The sequence below is a fragment of the Lissotriton helveticus genome, chromosome 8 (genome assembly GCF_964261635.1).
Source record: "Lissotriton helveticus chromosome 8, aLisHel1.1, whole genome shotgun sequence".
In the NCBI taxonomy this organism is placed as follows: domain Eukaryota; kingdom Metazoa; phylum Chordata; class Amphibia; order Caudata; family Salamandridae; genus Lissotriton; species Lissotriton helveticus.
The window spans coordinates 99,615,464-99,641,870 of record NC_136069.1 but is presented as its reverse complement, the minus strand read 5'-3'; the positions used below and the strand labels follow the sequence as shown (position 1 = coordinate 99,641,870).

Sequence of the window (26,407 nt, the reverse complement as noted above, 5' to 3'; positions counted from 1 at the left end):
TGGGGGGCTTCAAAGACTGCACCAAGGAGGACACTCTCCCCTCCGTAAACCACCCGACACGTACACTCTCAGTTTCTATGTTCTAGCTATTCTTGCTGCATCTAGGTTACTGTACAAGGCAGTAGTCTAAGGGCCCCTATCTCTGACACACTTATGATTTCCCCACTAGAACACTTTCTTCTAAGCACCACAGGGTTCATTCCTCTGCTTCCCTATGCTGAGAGGTAAGGTAGTGGCGGCTGGGCAGGAGGGCGGGGAGGGACAGTTCATTATGGATCAGTTTGTTAATCAGAATTTTTTTTAAAGTGTGCACTAACTCTTCATAAATGTACATAACCCAGCACTGTTATTCTGTAACTTTGTGATGGAATCTGTTGCTACTTACCTGGCTTCTATCCTGGTATTTGACCTCTTTTGGCATACAGCAATACAATCTTTTGAAAAAACACATGGTAGTGTTTCAAATTAGTACATTAGATCACAACATTTCAGTGACATTTATATGAAGTGAAAGTTCCTAAAACTTTAAAACAGTAATTAACCCCCCCTCCTGACAACTCCACGAGTGAACACAAAGTGAACAGATTATCTGGTGTCCCTTACATCATGGCCAATGTTATTGTTATGGATGGTGTAATATTACAGGCTAATAAAACATACAAGTGAGTTTTTTGTATTCAGTCTGTCCTAAACTGAATTACTTGGAAGTGCGCTCAAATGTCACTTGCAAGAAAATTAGACACATGAAGTAAATTGATTTGACTCAGATCGCACAATTCAGTCATGCAGGAAATCCGGGATTTGAACTCAGGCTTTCTGGTCACACACAGTGCACTTGAGCCACTGACTAACAATTAATTTTGTTCAATCCTCTTTAAAGCCAGAAGACAGTGTTCTTGTACAATTCTTGTGGATGAATAGATCCCTGTGTTAAATAAATACAGGTCACGGGTTAATCTGACAGAGTATCAAGAAAAGAAAAAGGTACATAATGAAAATAAGGGAAGGTAGGACACCATATGCTAATACCACTGGCTTTTTCAGACATTACTTAGCTATTAAATGCAGCGGTCGAAGTGCATTAAAAACAGATGGCTACTGCAATGGGGACAGGGTCAGTGTTAGAGCGGAGGCTAAAAAGAACAAAATATTCTGTAACCATTTTGTTGATCTTTCACCATCAAGTAACTAAATATAAAATAACACACATCTTAATTGAAAATTAAATGAAAGTTGAACTATTCAGTGGGAAACAGCCACGGCCCGTGTAGGACGTGCCAACGGGTGGTGACGTGGGGCGGGGGAGGGGCAGGGTGGTGGGTTGTAAAATGCGGGAAACGGACGATTTCAGATAAGTACCAAAAAAAAAAAAAGAATTTTGTTGCGCGCGCTGCTTCACCAAATGTGATGCAGCGCGCGCAACAAAATTTGTATTTCTTTTTTCGGTACTCACCTGAAATCCCGTATTTTACAACCCCCCACTCTGCCCCTCCCCGCCCCACATCACCGCCCGGTGGCACGCCCTACACGGGCCATGGCTGGTGGGAAAAGCACAATTTTATGTTATGAAACCTCTGTAGGTAAATGAAATCACTACAGATGTCGATGTGTGTTATCAGGGGCCCACAGAATTGAATTCTGTTTGATGCAGCAGAGAAAAGTGACTTGTGTATATTTAATGCTACGAGGTCCCTGAAAGCACAGTGAATGTGTAAGTCATTGATTTAAACGTGCATTAAACACAGTATAATTTAGACTGCCACAAAATGCACATATAAATTTAGGTCAAAGATAAAAAAAAAGTACTTTTAAAGTATATATTGCAGTGATATGCAGATTGTACCTAGTGCAAACATATGTATAAGTGTCCTTTAAAACCAGCAATCCACAGTTCAGCTTGGAACAGGCTTATAGTACCTCTCAAAAAGAAAATATCTTGCCATCAGGAACCCTAAGTGCCTCATATAATTAATGCCTATATCCCCTCCCAAGCAGCCTTCACATGTGCAGATTTACCAGTTGTGCACATTTGCATTTCTTTCAGCAAGCAGGCACCCTGTCAAGAAGGCATTTCTTATTTGTCTGCCCCTCCCTTGGGATCACAGCACAGGAGGCTCCCTCCCTGCCACACCAGAGGGTGAATCTCAATTGTTGGAATTAACTTTTGCCCTTTAGATGATATATACCATCCGCTAAACCATTCATGACAGACAAAGAACATTAGGACTAAATTACGGACAGTCTGTGAAACTTCCAGACTGGCTATTACCTTAAGGTACTGCAACACATTCCCATAGAAAATGATGGAGATAACTACTTAAAATAACACCTCCTAGGAAATAATGTTAAAAGAAATCAATGTTTTCAAAAATATATACATTTTATTTAGTGTTTAAAAAATGATATGCAATTAGTAATACATAACCTTTTATTATCATGATTTAAATATACCTTTTAGGATTTAATATAACATGGAATTTTTAATTATTTGGAAAATTGTAAATTCATTCAAATAAATTCTGTACATGACTTTTAGAAAAGTATGATACACCTTAAATAAAAATAAACATTTTACTTTAGGTGGGGTTGCTTTTTAAATACATCTTTAAATAAATATTTTTATTATATTGAAATTAAGTAATTTGATATATTTTACAAATAATACTGCTTTCACTATTTTATTTGTTCTAGATGTAATAAAATATTAAATTAGCTTACATTAACATTTAGCATTAAAATATTGTAACTCTTTTTTAAGTTTAATAAACTTTTTTACTTCAAGCTATACTTTACCACAAGGAGACCTCTGTCTATGTGTGAACATGTACCAATTGTAACCTCACACTAGTAAATTTGGCTCCAACCCTTGTTTTCACGGGGTGGAGATTAATGTTTATGCTTTGTAGTAACTTTACACTCGGAGATGGTGACTGGCCAAAAGTAGTGAAGTTACTACAAGATATAAGAGTACATTTACATATAAGTAAATGTACATGTGTACATTTACCTTTCTGAATAGCCCCATAGCGGTCCCTGTCAAAAATGAGGAATAACGTGCTGCACAGTGTGCTCAGCTTGTTATAACTGATTCGGTTCGGTTCTAGTTCGCGCTATATAAAACTCTGCAAAATAAAAAAAATTAAAAATACTGATTTTCTTGCTCCTGTTTACCTCCAGCTCTTTGCTCCCAATATTGAGCCTGGCAGGATGGTTACATGACATACATGTGTGCTTGCTCTCTTCACAAGCAGGTCCACAGAACATAACACACCTCCCAAAACAAAGTGTGACCAGTCAGCCCAACAAATCTACAAAAACACCGGCCAGTCTTTGGTGCTAGGATGAGTCAAGATGTATTTTTTGTCTCACACCGATAGCTGGGGGTGTGGCCCGAGCTGATACTAGGTCGTGGCGTGTGATGTTGTGAAGCCTGACTGATTACAACATGGTATAAAATTCTTTAAAGTACAGAAAGTGCAAAGCTATCCCTTTCCCTTAAAATCAGGGGTGCTCATGGCTGCTGATGGAATGGCACCATGTTGCAATTGTACACCCACTCCTTCCTCTGAGAGCCCCGCGCATACATTTCTTGCCAGCCAAGCCAACCTCTCCAAAGTGTTTCCTGTAATACGCATCAGCCTGCAGTGCTTCCATGCCTGGACCCGCTCAGCTCCACCCTTTCCACTGGCTCCACTTGCCTGAACCTTTTATGGGCCTGTCCTCCACACTACTCCAGCTCTTTGACACTTAGCAGTGTGTGTTGGAGGTTGTATCCTTCCACATACATCTCCCTTCTTAGTATGTCCCAGCTATGGACACCCTGGAGGGGGGAATGGACTGCAAAAACGGGGCTAGCCTCACATTAAAAATGCAGATTTCCCTAACAGGAATAGTAAAGGAAAGTTCTGATGTTATTTAAAACACAGAGGCAAATATTATGCTTTCAGGTATTGCCACTTTGTAATAAAATCCATAGTGAAAAACTAAACTACACTTCCCAGAGGTCTTGGGTTTGAACAACAAAGAGCAGGAAAGTGAAAAAAGACTTTCATTACAAGTAACGGTCTATACAAGGGTCTCTGGGTCCCTTGGTGGCGTGATGCGATATGAGAGGAGAAAATATAAGAAATTCGTCAACAGTAAGAAAATCCAGAGAGTTGCCCTCAGGAAGTCCTCTCTAGGCACCAGAAATGGCGATGATTGGAGATGAAAGTGGAAAAAGCCAGAACTGTGCTGGAAACAGATCTATTTTAGAAAGAAAGTGGAGGGATAATATTCGCCTTCTTGTCTGTAATAAAAATTGATACTTTAGTTACTTCAAAGTTGAATTATCAGACCCAATGATGTCTCCTGCCTGCAGACTTGAGCCGGGAGTAGAGCTATCGTAGGAAAGGGAGGAAAATAATAAAAAGGCCGATTGACCAATCTTGCCCAAAGGTGTCTGTTGCTAAAGCAGCCGGGCCCAGGCTCCATCTGTAACAATTCAACAATTCGGCAGTGTGAGTGGATGGGATAGCTACTTGGACAATGGGTGCAAGAGCTAGAGACACCTGAGGATGAAGGTGCTGAGGCGCCTCTGGTTTCTGGAGCCACAGTATTGTGGATCCTGAGAAGATGTTCCACTTGAACTGATATTAAGAATCAAATAGAATTCCAAGGATGTTTTTGCCAGCTCTGCCAGGGCTTTGGCAATCCCAGTCTGCAAGGGCTGTGGTTCCTCAGATGATATTCTAGTGGAACTGATGTACTGTGTTGCAAGCAGAATTTCCGGAAGACTTTTGCAAACTCTACCAGAGGTTCACATCTGGTGTCCTCAGGATGATGTATGTACCTTACTGTAGAAGTATTGTCCAAGCATGGGAGGACTGCACATTGGATCCTAACTTGGGTGACACTTGAGCAGTCAAGTAGTACTAACAGTTGTCATGTCATTCTACCAAATATTGTGTTCCTTCCCTTGACAGCCAGCTAAGGTCATGCGCCCCAGCCACATTGGCTTGCATCATGACACATTTAAAGGAATATTGCACCTTGTGCATGTTGGGCACTACAACTACTTATTAGCTGAATTTTTTTATACAGTTTCCCCTAAAAATGAGTCCCTAAGCCTTAGGTCTAGTTTACAGTACACCCAAGTTAAATCTGTTTTTAACATAGACCAGTGGTTCTTAATCTGTTTACATCTGTGAACCCCTACTTAAGCATTACTGAAACTTGGGCACCCCCACTGAATTTTTATTGGAAGCCATGTACCCTGGCCTAAGCCTTTTCGATGATTTGAATCATAAAACAATACACAAAAAATACAGACAAAAGCATTTATCAATCAAATACACAAATGATAAAATATTTTATTTTATTCTCAAATATAAAAAAAAGCAGATTTTTATATTAATGGGAAGGTTTGAGCTTTTCTAAACTTAGTTGAGGCCACTCATTGTCCTTACTATATTCTGTTTCATGCACTTGCACTGCTCCCATGAATCAATCTAAGGGTACCAACATAATTGTTAGCTTCCAGTTTCAAATTCCTTCACATTAAGAGAACGTTTTTACATTTTCAGTTTTGCTTCTTTATTCATATACACTTTATTAATCTGTTAATATTATATAATTTCCTAAGCAGTCACATACCCGCTGAGTAGGCTGCATGAATCCCAAAGGATTCCCAGTCTACGCTTTAAGGACCACTGCGATAGACAATTGTGTTGCATTGCCCTTATTGTGATCTAAATTATGTAAAGGAGTGCTAATTGAGAAATTAGTGTGCTGGAATAAGCAAGTATCAAACAGGGACCTCCATTAGCATCACGTATGTCCCTAGTTGAGACCAGAGGTACATTGTTCTGTATTGTATGAGAGGAGAGTTTTCACTTTTCAGTCCGCAGCAGACTCGACTAGGGCAACGCTGGCACCACCCAGAAACTCTGAAAAATTTGCAGACCATCCAGAACGCCTCCGCCACACTCATCCTGAACAGCCCACGCCACAACCACATCACCGGCGACCTGAGAGAACTTCACTGGCTACCTGTCAACAAAAGAATAACCTTCAAGCTTCTTAGGCACGCCTACAAAGCCCTCCTCAACGCCGGACCTGCATACCTCAACCACTGCCTCTGCTTGTACACTCCCACCAGACAATTCCGCTCTGCCCAACCGACCATGGCCACCATATCACGGATCTGCAAGACCACGGCTGGAGGAAACTCCTTCTCCTACTTGCTGCGAAGACCTGAAACACCCTGCCTCTGAACCTCAGGCAATCTCCCTCACTGCCGCAATTTAGGAAGGTTATACACAAATAAGGCCACTCCCATCAGAATGACCTAAATGGTGCTCAAGAGTGTTATGTGTATTTGAGTGTGGACATCTCACAAAAAGTTTAGGACTGGCCTCACACACCACCTGGTGTCATGCTTCATCTTCGGCCGTCCTCGCCCTCTAAAAACTTAGTTTGATAGAGGGCGGGCATACACCTGACGACAGGGATGCACTTCTAACTAAGTGGGGGCAGATAAGTGAGTGAGTGAAATTAAAAGCCATTACAGGTACCTCACTTAATTTGAATGAACCAGGTGACTGTATGGTGTATAAAAACATGTGAACGGTGAAATGGGGAGAGTTATTAACCCCTCGCTGTATATATTTGGGTCAACATGTTTCTGCCTCGTGTCAACAGTGGTACATGGTATTCGCCAGGACCTTAATATTTTAATATATATAGGGCTCCACTCTTACCAACACTGTGGTTAGAAAACCTGCGGTGGGGTGACATTTGTCACTCTCCACTGTCTTGGGGTCTTTAGTACCCCACAGTCTTTATCCTACGTACTTCATGGGAGGGGGAGTAAAGGAAAGCCCCTGTAGTCAAAACTTCATCAAGGTGCGCTGTCCGCGGCATCACCTAGCAGTACTCTGCTCACAAAGGACCTCAAGACCTGGCTGAACCGCAGACCTCTCCTCCCCCCTCAGCATTTTGAGACCCTCACAGGTGATTTGTTACGCTTGTTAAGATTACTGATGGATTGATTGATTTTAGGAGTCCTAAATAAAACGGCAGTGGCATCACCCCCTGTGTTAAGATCAGTGTCAGCTGCAGTGTGCCCACCATCATCATTTAAGTTCAGTTAAACCAAAGTGGGTTTTTTCTTTGCCTTTTCTTGACCTCACGGCGTAAGGCCCTTTAGTGAGGATAAAAGCCTTCCTCATGGATGGACAAAGCATCTCTGGTCACAGTCCCGACAGGATCGGACATCCATTTATTGAATGTAACTGAGTCTGAATCCTCAAGGGTTTCCCATATTTGGTCTGTGCAGAATGTTTTCAAAATGCATTACTCAACAGTACCTCTGCAGTCACAAAGATGGGGTCAGAATCCCATGTGTAGGTCCAGAAGGACGTTCGTGCAGCAACTGCTACTGGTAGGAGAGGTCAAATCACCATATTAGGCACCTCAACTCCTTGCGACTCTTTTTATACCTGAAGCATCAGTCACCATCACTGCGGCAGCACCATCTACCCTCCCGGTGGAAAACCCCAAAGTGACTCACATCACTCTAGGGTGGTAGACACTAGTGAGGTGGCCCAGTTGCATGGAAGCTGGTGGGAGGTCATCCCTCCTAAGCCCCTCATGAGGGACCACCTAAGGCAGGTACACCTCAGGTCTGTGGATAGGAGGCATGTGACTTACTGACAGGGGGATTCTTAAAATATGTACATGATTATAAGAAGATCAAAAATAAAATGGTGGATTATCAATAATAAATGCAGAACATAAAAGACGAAATGTCATGACAAACCGAGATTTGCTTCTACGAGTACCTTTGTGGACGTGAGTTGTGTGCAGGCGATGGCCTCAGTGACTCCTCAGGTTCTGACGTACATTATTTCTGGTCTTTGAAAAGAAGGAAATCCATCATTTTACAGGCTATGCAGAGGAGAGAGTTCCACCGATGCACTCATTCTTGAAGGATGGCCAGTCAGGATGGGCGCCATTATTGAGCGATGGGTCCTGCTTAAGGAGTGTCCTTGAAGCTACACTAGACTGAAGGCTGGGCCTGTTCAGCAGAGTGCATCGGAGGCAGAACATCTGGCCCTGGACACCTTTTGAAATGCATAAAGTGCTGGTGTGATTTGATCGCGCACTTGTAGGAGTTGTCTCGGAGCTCCATTTTAGTTGCTTTGAAGTCTTCTGAGTAGGAAGGGGAGCCCCCCACTCTTCATTAGCAATGTCTAGGTGAGCCAAGATGAGAGTAACATAAAATGTGTATTTGTAAAGCGCACGTTCACCCAGAAGGGTATCTTGGGGCTGAATAACAGATGTTTATTGTTACCCAACGGTACTCATTTTATCAACCTCAGAAGGATGAAAGGCTAAGTGGACATGCGAGGATTTGAACCTGTGGCCATGTGGTCAAACACAGGCCCCTACAGTGGGCGCATTAGACCACTAAGTCACCAGACTCGGCTGGCGGGTAACCTGTAATTTCTGAGGGAAACCTAGGCGTGTGAAGATGCATTATCTGGTTTCCAGGGTGTGAAAAGCACATCTAGATTCATTTCAGGCAGGACCAGTGCTAGGGGGCGCGATCGTTGGGGGAATGGGGAACCACCCTTCCTTGCCCCCAGCAATTTTCAGGCAACCATAAAAATGTCAAGATACCTGGCGAATAATGGCCCTGCTGCATAGAGGTCGGAGTATTGTCTAGTGGAAGTTTTGACTCTTTATAAAGTAGCACACAAGGTTCAAACGCCTACTCTAAAGCACATGTACCATGTAGATCACAAAGTGCATACAATGTAAATAGGTCAGTGCGTTACTGCTTCTGTCAGAGAGCCCCTTTTGTTACTTGCAGTTAATCAGTTTAAATCCTAATACAGAAACAGTGAGCTATTAACTACCATCAAAGAGCTGCATGCAAACTGCAAGGTATAGATTAGAGCATTATGAATTCCCCCCCAGTCTTTCATTATCCTAATGCTGCAGAAAGGGTTCATTTGGCTAGAAATCCAGTTGTATTAGTAAAGCCAGCCCCCAGCCATAGTGTTACATTTTAAATTCTGAGTTTGTGCTTCTCCAAACCAAGGACTCTTAAACTGTTCTGTCTACCAGTAGGGATGGCTTGCGACTCCTACACTTTGTAGTCCTCTATCTGATGTAACATTTCCTATACACTGATTTATGCACTTATGATTCATTGACTCTGTGTAATGTGTATGTGATGTAAAGTGCTCTGACACTTATATTGGTATGAGTGGTGCTATAAAACAATGAAAATGCATGAGAGAGTGTGGTTATGGAGACTTGAGTAGCTCCGTTAAAGGGTGGTAGTGAGGGAATCCGTGGAAAACTCATTGGGGGGGGCACAAACAAACATTGTCACACTGGGCGCCACCAGCGCTAAAGGGCTGGGGTGGTGTGGAGTGCAAAAAAACTATGGATTTAGGCCCAGATCTCTGTACTGGGGTGAATGTATGACATTGTTCTGCATTCTGTCTATCAATTGTTGTTTTTGCATTTGTCACCCCGAGTGGGATGGGTATGCTCAGACGTGAGTCCCATGCTCTCCACACCACTGGAGTCAAGCTATCCAGGCTGATGACGGCTGATAGCCAGAAACCGGTCCTTGGATGCTTGATTCCAGTCCAGGAAAGACATGGCTTGGCAGTTCGGGCTGGACTGTTCCCATGAGGCACAGGGTCAAGGCTGATTTGCATATGGCCATGTCTGACCTGGGGTGGTGTGGAGTGCAAAAAAAGATGGATTTAGGCCCAGATCTCTGTACTGTGGTGAATGTATGACATTGTTCTGCATTCTGTCCATCAATTGTTGTTTTTGCATTTGTCACCCCGAGTGGGATGGGTATGCTCAGACGTGAGTCCCATGCTCTACACACCACTGGAGTCAAGCTATCCAGGCTGATGACGGCTGATTGCCAGAAACCGGTTCTTGGGTGCTTGATTCCGGTCTAGGAAAGACATGGCTTGGCAGTTCGGGCTGGACTGTTCCCATGAGGCACAGGGTCAAGGCTGATTTGCATATGGCCATGTCTGACCTGGGGTGGTGTGGAGTGCAAAAAAACGATGGATTTAGGCCCAGATCTCTGTACTGGGGTGAATGTATGACATTGTTCTGCATTCTGTCCATCAATTGTTGTTTTTGCATTTGTCACCCCGAGTGGGATGGGTATGCTCAGACGTGAGTCCCATGCTCTCCACACCACTGGAGTCAAGCTATCCAGGCTGATGACGGCTGATAGCCAGAAACCGGTCCTTGTATGCTTGATTCCGGTCCAGGAAAGACATGGCTTGGCAGTTCAGGCTGGACTGTTCCCATGAGGCACAGGGTCAAGGCTGATTTGCATATGGCCATGTCTGACCTGGGGTGGTGTGGAGTGCAAAGAAACAATGGATTTAGGCCCAGATATCTGTCCTGGGGTGAATGTATGACATTGTTCTGCATTCTGTCCATCAATTGTTGTTTTTGCAGCAGCGCTAAAGCTGGCACTGAGTGATAGGCCAGAGTCAGTGATCACGCCCTGATTTCTTCTTTCTTTATGTATCAGCCATGGCAGGTCAGTCTCAGCGCGGCACAACAACCTGTGATTCTGGGGAAATTTACTTAATCTTCTTGTGCCTAAAACGCAAAAATGAATGTGTCCTTGTGTAATGTAACTGGTGCTTATGACTTTAAAGCTGTGAGAAATCTTTGTAGCAAGATATTTATGTGTGCTGGATAGTTTTGCAATAGATGTCTTTTAGTCTGCGTTTTTGACATCTGTTTTTATGGTCTGGCTTGGCAGCGCAGATGTCGACATACAATTATGTGAGCATCACTAGAGAGGGGCTTTGGCTCCGCCCACATGTTGGGAGTCAGGAGTACATGTTTTGATTGGGCAGAAGTTGTGCGCGTCCATAAAAAAGTGCCTGCCCTGCATGCAGCTGTTATCATTATCCAGCTGCCTAAGCTCAAAATTGCAGTGGCACACTGCTATTAGAGTGTCTTAGATAATTAGATAAGTTATGTTGTTTTTCTATGGCAGCAGCATAGATGGGAGGAGGGCAGCCATTAACCTCCAAGGATTGTTAGGTCTGGCTTGACCCTGCAACTGGCACCTGACCTTTTAACCTACACCAATATTATTCTACAGTTGTTTGCTTCCACAGCAATACATATCTATTCCTTTTCTATTTATTAGTAATGCTTCACATTACCATACAACATTCTTGTGAAGCCAGACCTATTGACATTGCCAATGCTTGTTTCAGTATATTTTCATATGGAACACAGACAGTGGGAGCGTTGCAAACTACAACCTTTTGAATACTGGCGAACATCTGTAACTGGGAGACAGTATAAGGTCTAAAGACCGGAACTGGTGTGTCCACTTATTTATTAGTCTAAGTTAATATGGGGACAGAGGTCTGGACATTCTGTACATAGTCTGAGATTTTTTGCACCTCCAATATACATTTGTATTTATTTATTTGGGCTTTTTGGAAAGCTCTTCTAATAATCCATAGGTGGCCACAGAGCGTTTTGGGGTGGATACATATAAGAGAAAGTGGAAAGTAGCATTACAGATAATATGATAGCAGAGGAACCCTTCAATCTTCCAGCAGCAATGGGCAGAGACAGGGATTGAAGAAAGTCCCCAATAGTCCCCAATCAGGCGATATGACCTTGAAGATATATTGAAGGTAGGCTGTTGCAGTAGTAAAGTTTATGAAACATTGTATCTATGTGCTGCTCTGATAGGAGGAGTTACTTAAAAAAACATCCTTTTAGGGTCAAAATAACTTGCATATATCATTTAGTTTACTTGGTCTTTAATTGACATGGTACAGACAAAGTACATGCAAGTGTCTCTCTCTGTCTTTTACCCACCTTTTCTCTCTTTCTTGTCCCCACCTTTTCTCTCTCTCTCTCTTCCCTTGTTGTCTAAACCTCCTCAATCTGTCCCTGCACCACGATCATACCTCACTCTTCTACACTCCGCACTATTTTTTTATGCCGCTCTCAATGGCGATACTCTTAAATTCAGTCAAGATTTTAACCGGATCCTCTCTGCCTCTTGTTGGCATCCTTCTACCGCATCCTTCTACCTCTTCCTTACCCATACCTCGCTTATGATGGCTGGAAAGTCAAACATGGTTTGGACTATAGTAGTGCATATTTTTAATGCCTCAACCTCTTTTTTGTAGTTTTTGGTCTTTTGATGTACACTTAGGGCCTGATTCACAAAAGTAAAGTTAGACTTTTGGTCTAAGTTTAGAGCAAGAGTCTGACTTTACTACTTTTCGGCATTCACAAAGGTAAGTTACGAGTAGTAGCTTTACTACTGGGGAGTTTCCTCACTCGGGCAAAAGTTCCGTACTCTGGTGGAATCTCCGCACTTGGAGCGGAATCTCTGCATTCGGGGTGGAGTTTCCACACTCGGGGTGGATTCTCCATGCTCGGGCGGAATCTCCACACTTGGGGCGGATCTCCCAGTGTGCAGAGATTCTGCCCCAAGTGCACAGATTCCGCCCTAAGTGCGGGAACTCCGCAGTCGTAAACATTCTACTGTAACCCTTTGTGAATACCGAAAAGTATGAAAGTTAGATTTCTGGTCTAAACTTAGACCAAAAGTTTAACTTTACTTTTGTGAATCGGGCCCTCGTGTTTACTGTTTCAGTGTAAAATGCCCACAAACTTCACAGTGCATGAGAAACTGTTCAATAAAAATACACAAAAATACAAAAAGTATATAAGGGTGCATTAGTAATTGTCTCATTGCAATACAATTGTGCACATTTTATTGAGTGTCTGGAATGGGGAGATGCTTACAATTTCCATGAGCTATGGGTATGTGAATGGAGCAGTTGTTGGACAAGGAATGGTTGTGTTCGGGGGGATGTCACCGGTGTCTCCAGATTGCCGGCATGGCTTTCTCCATTCTCCCTGAAAGATGCATTAATGAGTGAGGTGGGAATGAGGGCTAACAAAAAGGAGCATTTTTTGATATTTTTGGTAAGGCTAGAATCTCCGGGAGATTTTAAGGATCCATGTTTGAAGAGATTACAATGACATGTACGACTGTGGCAATATCATTTTAGAAGTTGTGGAAAATTATTCGCCGTGCTCCATTTTTGTTTTTAATTATATTTGTATGTACAAACTGTTGCTGTTAAGACCTAGTATAAAGTATTGTGATCCTGCCTCACCTGCAAGTGATGTATTTTCCTGAAAACAAAATGTACTGATTGTGAACCTGTTGATCTGTTCACAGCTGCTGTGGAAGGCTTGCAAGTGACCATGCCTGAGAAGAAGAAGGTCGCCATGCTCTTCGACTCCACCGTGCTGCGCTGCCAGTACTCCACATCTTCCCGCCAATCCGCGGTTGTGCAGTGGAAGTACAAATCCTACTGCCAGGACCGCATGGAGGAAGCTCTGGGCTTGCCCCCCGATCCCAACAAGCAGAACCTTGGCTGGGATCCCTACGCGGACTGCGTGGATAACGCCCGGACCGTCCGTATCGTAGCGTCCAAGCAGGGTCCTGCTGTCACCCTTGGAGAGTTCTACCGGGAGAGAGACATCACCATAGATCATGGTAAAATTATGTATTTGTACTTCAAAGGGTGATCAGTTGTGAATATACGTTTTTTGTGACAAATATGCTAGGATTATGGTGACCAGACATGGTGTAGAAGAACCCAATTAATAAACCCTGAAGTAGGTTCTGGCAGACAGAGGTTAAAAGAGGCCATCCAAGATAAGTCTTGTATTTCCAACATTAAGGATTCTGGATTGCCTGTGTGTTTGCTGACATCTGCTAGGCTAGATGTACTGAGCCATGATACACTGGTGTACTTCCAATACCTGAATCCTGCTACATCGATGGGTCACTGCCTCAATGCTTCTACATTGGAATTACAACTGCAGATTGGGCCACTACATTGAGTTAGGTAAATACAATAGCCTTTCATTTAATTTTGAGGTAGTTCAATTTAATAAAGTGGTAATAGTTTATCTTTCACTAATTTAAATTTAATAAGAGTTAAAGTTACGATTACTTATTTAATTTTACTTTAATTTTAATTAAGGGCTACAGTTAATTATTTAATTATACTTAATTTACTGTAGACTAATTAGGAGTTAGGTTTAGACTCGGCTTTAAATTTCGGTTAAGGTTTATTAATCTATTAGTAGACGTGTATAACGACCCAAACCAAAATAAGGGTCTTGGCGTTGTGCGTATCTTAGCCAATGTTGTTACATTGCTCATAATATAAAAAAACATATCTACAAATTCGGAGAGCTATTTAGACAGTGTTCATCATGGAGGCAATTCTTATATAGCTAGGGGGGAGGACCGGGAGGATGATGGGGCTTTGATCAAAATATAACAGTACAATAACTAGAACAGGTATGAGGTCTAATAACCTGATCGTAATATCCTTCTTGATAGAGAAGATGCTGAAAAAAATAGCTCCTTTATGTCTTCCTTGAAGGTTTTATAGAAGTTCAGTGTTCTGAGTGTGTGAAGGATAGAGCTCCATAATGAGGCCACATGTTCCAAGATAAATTGCTGCATCCTTCTTTCATTCTTGTATGCCGGGACTTCTAGTCGAAGGGTGCCTGCGCTTCTCGCTAGCACCGACTGCCTTAGATGGTTAATTTGCAGGCCAGGTATTTTAGGGTCTAAAGGGAAGAGCTTTGTTCATAGCACATGATACTTTAAATTGGCAAGTCGCCTCAATTGATAGCACATAGAGTGAAGACAAAATCAGGGTTATATGATCATATTTCTTCATCCTTGTGATGGGTCTGGTACCCCAATGCAGAGCTGGTCTCACAGACCCAGGTTGATTTTGAAGCTTTACATAGTTGGAAGTTGCATAATCTAGGTTTAAGAGTACTGAGGAGCAAGTAACTTGTTTGAAATTTAACACTGGAATGAGTTGTTTGATTCCTCACAGTAATCCTAATGGACCATTTTAGCAAGTTCATCAAAATCTGGCATGGGTTCAGTCTAGTATGAAACTCAATGATTTTGCACAATTGATGACTCCAGGCTACTGCTCAAGTATGGCCATTGTGTTCAGCCATTGTTGACCTTAAACCTAATGGGTTGGTGAAGCTATAAGAAGAATTTAGCTTTGAGTGGGCTTAGGTTTAGGTGGTGAAATGTTCTCCCTGCTTGTATTCCTTTGACCGTTTGTGTTAGGATGTCTTTTGGTGTAAATATTTTGTGTGGAATTGAGTGTTATCCATGTAGAAGGTACTGTTTGAACAAATTATCCCATCATTCTCCCTTAAAGTACCATGTGGAGGCATAGCACCGGAAACCCATTGTGGATAGCTGCACCCTTTACAAAATACTACTAATAATAATACAACCAAAGTTGAATGATTGAGTGATGCTGTAAAATGTTCAATGTATAAGCTGAAAAATGGCACACTTTACCCAATAATTCAGTCTAATGCCTTCCTTACCCATTCTTTATCTTGGTGTAGTTAGGGGCGTAGCTTGGTTTACTGTGTCAGATGCCGCTGATAGATTCAGGAGCATTAGAAGGCATAAGTAACCAGAGTCTGCGATGTGCAGGGCATTGTCTATTATGTGTAAGATTGCTGACTGTGTACAGCTCCTTCTCTGAGCCCTGATTAACATTAATCAAATAGGTCGCTGTCAGTGCTATATTGTTTATGCTGTGTTGCTACAAAACTTTCTGGAACTTTTGCAAAAAAGGATGTGTTTGAGATTGTGTGGAAATTATGCAAATCATAATCCCTGCGTCTGTTGTCTTTACTAATAGTGTGGCATCCTCTATTTTAAGGTAGTTTTGCATTTTCTCCTGAATTAATAACATAGTTATGTTTGCCCATTAAGGTGGTATAGATGAACTGATTGGCTTGAAAATGCCTGTGTTAATGATCTCAGAAAAATGGGAAGACAGTCTACTTTTTTTGGCAATAGTATTCAGAATTTCTTTTGAGATTTCTTTTAAGTTAGGCTAGGAAGAAGTCGATTTCTGTGCTTTGTAGTTGGACTCTTCTAATGCTTGCTTTGTGATCTGTAATTCCATATTTTTTATATTTACTTAAACAAAATGGCAGATTTGTCAATGATATTTTTTGGACTGTTGAAATGGATCGATGATTGGTGTGTTTGTCTGACAGTCTTAAGCTGCTTTCTGGGCTTCATTTTTCTATCTACACTTATGTACGTATGCCTACTACCCCTCCTGCGGTATTAGCCATCAATCAGGACTCTCCAGCCATCTCTGTCCTGGGCTTTTCTTTCAATCTGACTCCAGGTGTAACCCATGTCCTTGCAGTCAACCTAAATGCCTCAGCACCGAGTGTTTCTTGGCCTTCCTCTTTTCCTTTTCCTTTAAGGGCTACTGGTCAGGACTTTTTCTTAGCTTGTCATAAATTCCAATTTTGCTCAAAAACGTTATTCGGTAAGCGGTTTTCTATTTTTGTTCTGTTGGGCAGCGAGTTTCTAGGCGATGGCTATATCACCAGGCCTTTCCCGGTTCTTCTAAAGACATTATTGCCTCATTTAGTTCTTTAGTGAACCATTGTGCTGAGAATTGTCTTCATCCTTTTATGTTTTTGCGGTTCTCAGTGATATTGAACATGGCTTCCATGTATTGGGAGGTAAACTCATTGATTTTTTGATTGGAGAAATTGTTTGTAGAGAATGAATGTTCTGGAGTGTTGACGGTGATGTTTTTTAGGTCTCTCACCCATTGTTAAAGCCCTCTGTGTTGGTCTCTGTTGGTGGTTTTGATGGATGGTTTAATGAAAGGGGCTAGGTAATGGTCTTATGGTTCAACTTGAATAGGAAACTCTGTCTTCATCATCCTCTCTGGCCAGTTAATAGATCTAAGGTATATCTCACATATGTGGGTTTTAAACAATGTTTTTTGAGGTTGCTTTTGATTAAGAATGAAGATAATTGAGAAGCCTGTGATTCACTCTTTTCACCTCAGTTCAGGTTAAAGTCTCGGAGGAACATATTCTGATAGTATCCTGTTGATTTCTTAATCATGAAAGCTATAAGCTGTTTGATGAAAATGATATTGTCACCTTTGTGATGGCAGATGAAGTGGGCTTTAATGAATTTAAACACCACTGTTCTTATTTATATGATAAGCTTTTGAAGATTGGTTTGTTTATGTTCTTTCATATGATATGGCTCTTATGAATCAGTGCTACCCCTTAACATGTTTTACCCCATCCATTCAGAGGAAAGAAAATGCAGGTGGAATAAGCAAGCCAAGTATCTGTTAGAAATATACGGTTGAGTTTATGCTCCTTCATCGAGTCTCAAATTTCAAGGTGATGTTTGGCTGTTGCTCTGTAGTTATGTAATAGGTATTGCAAGGGTAATTGGGCCTTGTTATTTGTGCATGTAGCATTGTCTTAATTTCAACTAGGTGACCTCTCTCTCTAGCTTTCTCTTTAGGATTGGTGGATATTTTCCTGGAACTTCACCTTGTTGGAGTTGTGTATGTTTTGTCCATGTTGATGATTTCAATTCTTGCATGGCTTTTGTTTGGCCTGTGTGAGGAGGGCATGTGGACACTCTTGTGTTGAATGAGTTCAGGTTTTTCCTTACTGTTTTCTAGGGTTATGCGTTTCCTCTGTTTTCTCATGTTTCTGAAGATTGTTCTTATGTACTACAGAGCATCATTATTCATTCATATCACTCTCCTTTCCTGAAGTAAATATTTATTTTGGGATGGTGGAATAAGGCTTGTTTATACATGACTTACAGCCTGTCCCGACGTTGTCCGGGTATGAATTGCTGCCGGCCAGTAGTATATTGTTTTGTAGGATTTCGTTTTGATAGCATTTCTTATCTGTGACAGGCCTGTGAAACACTCCGATTCACAGTGCACTGCTGATGCACTTAAGAGTGCGCGTTCAGTAGTGTGTGAACTCGAGTTTCCCTACTTTATTTTTCCTTGCAATATTATATAGCGCGAACTCGACAACATGGCATGAGCACAATATACATTACAGAAGAACACATTCATTTGTGGTAGGCACGGGGAGACAAAGCGATTTGCCTGAAATCACAGGATGTTGAGCTGATGCCGAGATTCGAACGTAGCTCCCCAGCTCTAAAGTTCGCAATTCTAGAACTTGTGGCGGGAGGTGTGTCTAAAAGTGTATGTCGGTGCTGGCCATCAATGAGAGAGACCTGTGCATTTTTCAAATGGGTGGTGAAAAAATATGAGTATGTTGCTGGAGATGTGGGCCACCGTGCCACCAATGTACTTACCGGGGGAGGGAAAACACTCATTATTCCGCAACTTTCTTTCCGCATACCATCACTCCGCATACTTTCATTACGAAAGTACCATGACTCCGCAATGCCATTATAACGCATGGCATTACATTTTATATGCTTTTACCACGCATACATTTACAACAAAATTCGTTGTAAATGCATGAATGGTAAAAGCATGTTTTTTTAAAATGTTTGGATAAGGTAAGTATGGGTATAGGGATATATGTTTTGGGGTACTGAGGTATATGTTTTGGGGTGTTAGGGTATTTTAAGGGTTCTGATATAGTTTTGGGTTATGGGGTACAGGGTTAATTTTAGGGTTTAGGGAGAGGTATGGGTTTTGGGGTACAGGGGTATTTTTAGGGTTCAGGGCTAAGTTTGGGTTTTGGGGTATAGGGGTATTTTTAGGGTTCAGGGGTAGGTTTGGGGTTTGAGGTACAGGGGTATTTTAAGGGTTCAGGGCTAGGTTTGGGTTTTGGGGTACAGGGGTATTTTTAGGGTTCAGGGCTAGGTTTGGGTTTTGGGGTACAGGGGTATTTTAGGGTTCAGTGGTAGGTTTGGGTTTTGGGGTACAGGGTTATTTTTAGGGTTCAGGGCTAGGTTTGGGCTTTGGGGTACAGGGGTATTTGTAGGGTTCAGGGGTATGTTTGGGGGTACAGGGGTATTTTAAGGGTTCAGGGCTAGGTTTGGGTTTTGGGGTACAGGGGTATTTTAGGGTTCAGGGGTAGGTTTGGGTTTTGGGGTACAGTGGTATTTTTAGGGTTCAGGGCTAGGTTTGGGTTTTGGGGTACAGGGTTATGTTTAGGGTTCAGGGCTAGGTTTGGGTTTTGAGGTACAGAGGTATTTATGGGGTTCAGGGCTAGGTTTGGGTTTTGGGGTACAGGGGTATTTTTAGGGTTTAGGGATAGGTTTGGGTTTTGGGGTACAGGGTATATTTATAGGATTAAGATGGGTTAGTGTTTAAGGGTGTTGGTGTATTTTAAGGAGTAAGGGTGGGTTATGATTATGGGGTGCAGGGGTATTTAAAGGGGGCAGGGTGGGATTAGCACACGATATGAGACATGGCATGAAGGGCAAAACGTACCACTCGCTCCCAGCGTTTGTCACGCCCCCAGCACACGCCCACAGCACAACGCAGACACGCCCACAAGGGACTACTTTGCTGGCACGGTTCTTTTACATTTTAAATGTATATGGTGGGCGTCTGCATAGCCTATGTCCTTCTGCTGCAACTGCCCTTTCCAACGCTGTTTTGGGTGTTGTGATTGGTGCTGTGGTTCCTGAGATTACCCGCCTCAAAGGTTTGGGCTCTCTCTTTATTATATTAGTATGGATAAGAATCTTTCATTGTCCTCTTGTGAATTAGATCTGTATCTAATGTCAGGTGGCCAGTTAAACTTCTTGAGGAGGGACCCCTGTTGTGTTGTGACCTCATCTCTGCTATTGAGCATGAATGCAGAAGTTGAGCAAGTATGTTAAGCACATTCATGTGTTCTGTTCATTCTTGCTGATACCTGAATGAAGAAATAAAGAGCTGTTCTCCTGTGGAGAGGAATCTCCTAAAAAGAAGGGAGAGCAATGGCAAGATCAGTTCCTAAAGAGTCCCTAAGCCAGGACAATTCAATGACTATGAAGGTGTTTGTTATATTAATATATTAATAATAAAACCAATATCCATGTTGTTATGCTTAAGAAGAGACTGTGCTTTTCCATGAGGTGACTACCATTGAATGCTGATGTGTAAAAGACCCTCTGGGTTATGGCTTGCTACTTGGCAAGTTTCCCTTGGTGCTACCACCATATCCCCAAAAGTTCAGGCCATGGGGCGTGGTCTGCCAAGATGGCTGACAATACGTGGTAAAGCTGAGCTCCGCCGGCCTTAACCAATATCCTACAATATCCTGGCTTATCAGGGCATATAAGAGGGGGTACTTTCTCCCCTGTGTTGCCTGGAGATGGGAAGGCTCTCTGAAGGCTGTTGCACGGACCAGAGCTGCAGACTGGAGTGAAGGCACGAGAGCAAGATGGCGGGCGCGAGTGCAGCGCAGGCTCGGACCTGGTGCAAGCTGCCTGCTGATGAATGAGGTGTGGCTGAGGGGCAAATTTGTGCACTGAAGAGAACATCAGAGAGCTGTGAGCAGGGGGTCTCCAGTTGTGGAGGTGGGTGTGGACTGCTGAGCACCAACCCCTGGGGCCTTTGCCTTTCCTGGAGACCAGGAGTGCTGTGCGGACCCGCCTGCATTGAAGATCGTGGTCACAGCGGTTGGGACAAGTGGTCTGAGGAGGCCTGTCTGTGGGCGGTGGAAGAGGCTGGGCCCTTTTAGCTGCCCTGCTGAGCCCGGAACATCGAAGGTCTGAGGAGCGTGGCCGCCCTCATGAGAGAGGCAATCGTATTTGCAGGTATGGGGCTTGGCTTTGGATGAGGAGTCCCTCCTAGTACTAATAACCTCTGGGGCTGCACGGGCCCTTGAATATTGACTTGTGTGGGTCGGCCATTTAGGGTACGCAAGTGGTGTTGGAGCTGCCAAGTGAGGAGGCAGCTTGCCTGGTTTGGTGGGTGAGTTTTGCCATGGACTAGGTGGCCCCTGATGTTGAGTGAGGGCTGAGGTGAATGGACTACAGTTCTGCTCCGGGGTTGCGCTACTCATTTGTCTCTTTGCTTACTCTGACAGGGATGAAAACCTTGACTCAAGACTGATAGTCACGGACTACCGTTCAGGGCTTAGTCCCTCCATCACTGCTGAGGACACAGGTGGCGGGATCATGGGCAAGCCACGGACAGTTCAGCAGACATAAATTGACCAGTATGCTGGAGAGACGAGGAGCAAACAGGTGGCGGGCGATGGGGGCTATGCAACCCATCTATGTCACAGGTGCACAGATACTGGCTGTCATCGAACAATCGAGGCTTGGATTGGAACACAAAATAGATTCTGTCGCAAGGGGTCAACGTCATCTGAACAGAGCTCTGCAAAGTGAGCGAACGGACAATGGCAACGGACCTATCAGTGCAGGCACTACAAACAACTGTTACGGAGATAAAGTCCAGGCTGAGTTCTCTCTTGGACCGTTCCCCCCCAAATTGAGACTAGGGTGGAGAATGCAGAGGATAGATCCAGAGCAACAACCTCAGATTCATGGGGTTTCCTGAAAATGCAAAGGTTAAGTTGGTGGAGTCATTTCTGGATCAAAACTGAACTGAACCCGGTATGCTTGTCTCCGGTCTTTGTCTTAAAGATCGCACATTGTGAGTTAGTGCTCATGCCTCCCCCAGGTGCTCACCCACGCACGATTATTGCTTGTAACTTTAACTAAAAGAATAGGGATTTGATCCTCCAGCACGCGTGCAAGCGTGCCAATTTAAAATATGGAGATCAGATCATAAGAATTTTCCTGGATTATACGCAGCATGTGCAGAATCTTCAAAGGTCTTTTGATGCAGCGAAGCAAAAGCTGCATACCATGGGACTCAAATATATATTGCTGTATCCTGCTAAACTGTGTGTAGTCCACAATGGGAAGACATACATTTTTACAGAGCCTAAAGAAATCTAGAAGGGGCTTGACATGAAAGGGATGACACTGACACCTACTTGACTGACAGGGCGGGCGGCTCACCCGCGGATAGGTAGATGGTTGGTCGTCTGTTCAAGAGGACTCTGCAGGTGTCTCAAGATAGAGCATCATCAACCCGAGTAGTTGTACAGGAAGACAGCACTTTGGATGTAAAAACAACTATTTTGCACATGCGGGACAACAATATGAGCAGTAGTGACCTTGAGTCTCATGAATCCACCTTGAAGGAGCCCTATGGGTGCCCAGGGGGAATTGATGGAACACATGACCTGTCGCTGGATTGGACGTGATGCTACCTTGCTGTCCTGGTTGGGAGGGGCATGGGGGGAAGGTTTATATGACATTCCTGCATTTAGTTAAATAATCTTTTTGACTGTACTGAACCATTATTTGGTGGGGGCTCTGACAATGCTATGAACTCCTGGTTGCTAATGTGTCTAGCCTGCTGTAGAGGGAACGGCTCCCAAATGTATGGTTCATATCCCCGTGAGCATTATGGTGCGGTATCTGGCTGGATTGCACACACGCCCCAGTTTCTGTTTCTGTTGCTCTGCTTGTCTGATTTTCTTTGTTCGTCTGATTTCTTTTATTACTTTCTCCTTTTCCTGTTCGTCCTACCTCCATCTGGCTTTCCTCTTTTGGCTTGGGTGACCGGGGGATTGCTCCTCACTGGGTGACACCAGCTAGTGCTAGATGGGCGGGTGCACTCTGGGGACTCCCACCCTCTGCCTGAATGATTGTTATGGGTGGTCTTATTTGGGGTATCTTTTTTCAGCATAGTAAAGCTGAGTTCTATTGTTGGTGGAAGGACTCAGCATCATTTATTGAAAGGGGGGGGGGGCTAATATCTCTGTTTGTTCCATGATCTGAGTTCAGGATTGAACTAAAAAGGAAAATTCAAACAAAGTTGGTTTCGTGTTTACCCGCTGGAAAGAGGGTCTGGGAGAGTTTGAGTTTTTTTTTTTTTATTGAACCTTGGCAGTAATTGTGGCTTTTTAAAAAATACTTTATTTTGCAGCTGGTCATGTAGGGTTGGCCTCTGGTATGCTCCTGTGGTCCTGCTTGGGTCCTCCTTGCCTGGTGACAGTGGGGGTCTTGACTTTATCATACTTGACAGACTATGAAGGGGACAGTTTGGATTGCATATCGGAATGTGCGGGGAATAAATGATCATATTAAGCAGTATAGAGGCAGGCCATTCAAATACTATTCTTGCAAGAAATACACCAGACAGAGTTGGAGGTAGACAAAACACACAGAAAATGGAGGGGCAGCTGTATTTCATCCACATACTTGACTTATGCTAGGGTTGTGGCAATCTGGGTGGCTCCAGGAGTTCCTTTTCAGCACAAATACACTGAAGCGGATGTGGAGGGCTGATACATACTGCTTTACAGGTTACTAAATGATAAGTAGATATGTTTCCTAAATGTCTACGTCCCAAATATAGACGATGATGCTTTCTTCCGGAGAATTCTGGGCATCTTATCACCATGTGTTTAGGTCCTACTTATATGGGGAGGTGACTTCAAATGTATCTTGAATGGGACGCTGGATAGGCAGTCTGCACCGTTGCAGTCTAAGCCGGCTATGATGCAAGCTTTAGCTTGAGATTATGGATAGGTTGGGTTGCACTGAAACCTAGAAGGAGCTTCACCCCATGACATGGGCATACTCATGCCACTTGCTGACACATAATTAGGCTTTCCTGTTTTCAGATTCTATTTTTGGTAACTTCTGGTGGGGTTTTTCCAGTGTTTTCAAGTGATTCCAATACCTTGAAAAACAGTGATAATTAGTGGTTACACATTTTCGCCCCATTAAAAACAACAAAGACAGTGTTTTTCTGGTGTTTATGGAACATTTTACGCTTATTATTGCTTGCTTTCTGCACTGATAGTGCATAGTATAAAGACAGTGTATGTACAGTGTATATGAGGTCCAAATGCATTTTCACAAATCAAACTTACCATGGTACACCATACAATACTTCTTCAGTTAGTCTTTGGTCATGTCCACTCGCTCTTTCCTTCCCATGGAAACTTTTATCTGTGAAAAGGCCCTCTCAACATTGGCACTTGAGATGGGCAACGCCAAAATAGCCAGTACACAATTTGTTAACTCTGGCCACCGACATAGCTTTCAGTACCAATACTGGTGCACCTGAAGATTGCGATTCTCTGAGACAGGTTCTGCAACAAATGCTTCGAACTAGGCACATATGCCCTCAGAGTTATTGAAGCAGTGAAAAATTAAGCAGCACTTTTGAAAGTCCGGAGAAAATTCACCTTTATGGAAGGGATCTAGAACTTGTACAGAGTACCACAGTGAGGCTTCATTGACTTCAAATGCCCTGGTCAGTGAAGGAACATTTCTATGCTCCATAGCAAGCCATTCCTCATATATTGTAGAAATAAAAAAGTCTGAATTGCTTCTCAACATTCTTTGCTTACCAAGTGGCCAGCGCTCTAACATAGAACATGCTGCAGTGCCAAAAGTGCTAAAAGTGTTGGTCAGCCTACTCTAGAAGAGATGTTTCACATCTACACCAATTATGCTGAACACCTGGTAGACAAGTGTGTTTTCAGACTCTAGTTTTTTTTTATTATGCCTACTACAGCAGTCATGGTTTCCTGTAAAAATCTGTGAATGCAGTAGAGTGTATTTTTTTCACATCACTAACAATATGTAATGTAATGCTGTATTTATAAAGCGCTGACTGCCACTCCGAAAGGAGCATCTTGGCGCTGGCTGGAGGTGAGAAGGGACCCGAGGAATTCTTTTTGAGTTCAAAAATTTTTATTGAAAGAAATGCATGGTAAAGGAACAGAATATGAACAAATACTGTAGGGAAAAATAAAAAGGGGGTAAAAGGGAAGGGGAAATATACGATGACGGATTAATAAAAAGATATAGGAGCAATACAATTGGAAACAAACAATTCATAGTAGAGAAACTAATCATGGAAAGCAAGAATACAAAATACAGTAAAAATGCAAATATAACTATGCAGTAAAATGGATTAGTTGAACATGAAGAAATGTGAAGGATATCAAGGGGGTTTAGGAACTTCCTGCTGAGCAGGTCGAGGACGAAAGGAACGGGTTGTACAACTGTCTAAATATGAGGTGATAGGAAGCCATAACTCAGCACGTTTAGTAGCCATCTGTGGAGGAAAAACAAAAGCAGTATCCAGTCTATGGTTATGACACACATTATACCACCAAGCCTTAAACGTAATACTCGACGTGGATTTCCAGTTAACCGTGATTTGTTGAAAGGCAACTGCTATTAATAAATCAACTATTCGAACACTAAGATCAATGTGGTCCCAACATGGAGAGAGGCTACCTAGAAAAATATGAGCGTGTGAAAATGGAATAGTAGTTGAAAAAATGACATTGAGTTGAGCCCATACTTGTAACCAGAAGGCATGAACATTCTTACAAAGGAACAACATGTGAAACAAGGTAGCATTTGGGGAAGCACATGACCAACATGTATCAGGTGTGGTGGGAAAACGTTTATGAAGGGTGGAAGGAGTCTGAAGTAGACGGTTATAAATAAAAAAAAGGGATTGCGTTAGGGAGGCGGCTCTGGAGGATTTGCGAATCTTCAACCAAATCTTATCCCAAGTGGAAGTGGGCCAGGATAAGGAAAGGTCAGTCTCCCACTGCTCCTCTACTTTGCTTTTGAGTCTAGGGAGAGTGCGTGTATGAAAATGTTTGTATAGGAGTGCAGCTTTTGGAAAGGTAAGTAAAGTAGAATGGAGGTGAGTGATAGGATCAGGAGTGGATGTAGGAGGACGAGATTGGGGAAGGTTATTATATGTGTCCATAACTGATGCTTTAAGTAGAAGATATTGGGGAAGAGAAGAGAGAGGTAGGTGAAAATTAAGACGAAGGGTGTGAAAAGGGAGGAAGACGGAGTTGGAAAACAGTTGTGAGATCCAAAGCAGCCCTTTGGTTCTCCAAGACTTCCAAAGAATGGGCCTACCTCGAATCAAAAGGTACTTATTATGCCAAATAGTGGAGGAGAGGAAGTCAGCAATGCAGGCAGGAGGCGGGGGTTTGGAGGCCAGGATGAGTTTAAGGGTGAACTTATGTATAGGAGTGAGAATTGAGGCAGGTTTGCGTGAAAAGGAGATACATTCGGCAAAAGAGAAAGGTGAGAGAAACAGGCGCTCCACCTTGGTCCACAAAGGGCAGGGAGAATCAGGATCCTGTAACCAAAAAGAGGATTGGCGTAACAGAAAAGCCTTGTGATAGGCATAAAAATCCGGAAAATTAACTCCACCATCAGAAATAGGACGAATGAGCCGAGCCAGAGACATCCTGGGTTTACGCTTACTCCAAAGAAAAGAAGATAGAATTGAATTAATTTTTTTAATGAATTTAGCTGGAATAGCAACAGGAATATTAGATAGGGTATAAAGAATAACAGGGGAAAGCATCATTTTGATTGTATCTAGGCGACCCCACCAGGACAAGTAAAGAGGATGCCACCTCGCAGTGAGATCAGATAGTTTCTGGATGCACT

The 26,407-nt window shown here is 42.9% G+C and overlaps 1 protein-coding gene across 3 annotated transcripts in view; it reads left to right on the top strand.

Annotated features, from left to right (window-relative positions):
* ILDR2 (immunoglobulin like domain containing receptor 2) overlaps window positions 1-26,407 on the top strand; it is a 752,917-nt gene that overhangs the window by 293,028 nt on the left and 433,482 nt on the right. For all 3 annotated transcript variants that reach the window (XM_078656686.1, XM_078656684.1, XM_078656685.1), the window contains exon 2: window positions 13,274-13,594. In XM_078656686.1, the coding sequence (XP_078512812.1) occupies window positions 13,274-13,594 (321 nt within the window). The remainder of the gene's footprint in view (window positions 1-13,273; window positions 13,595-26,407) is intronic.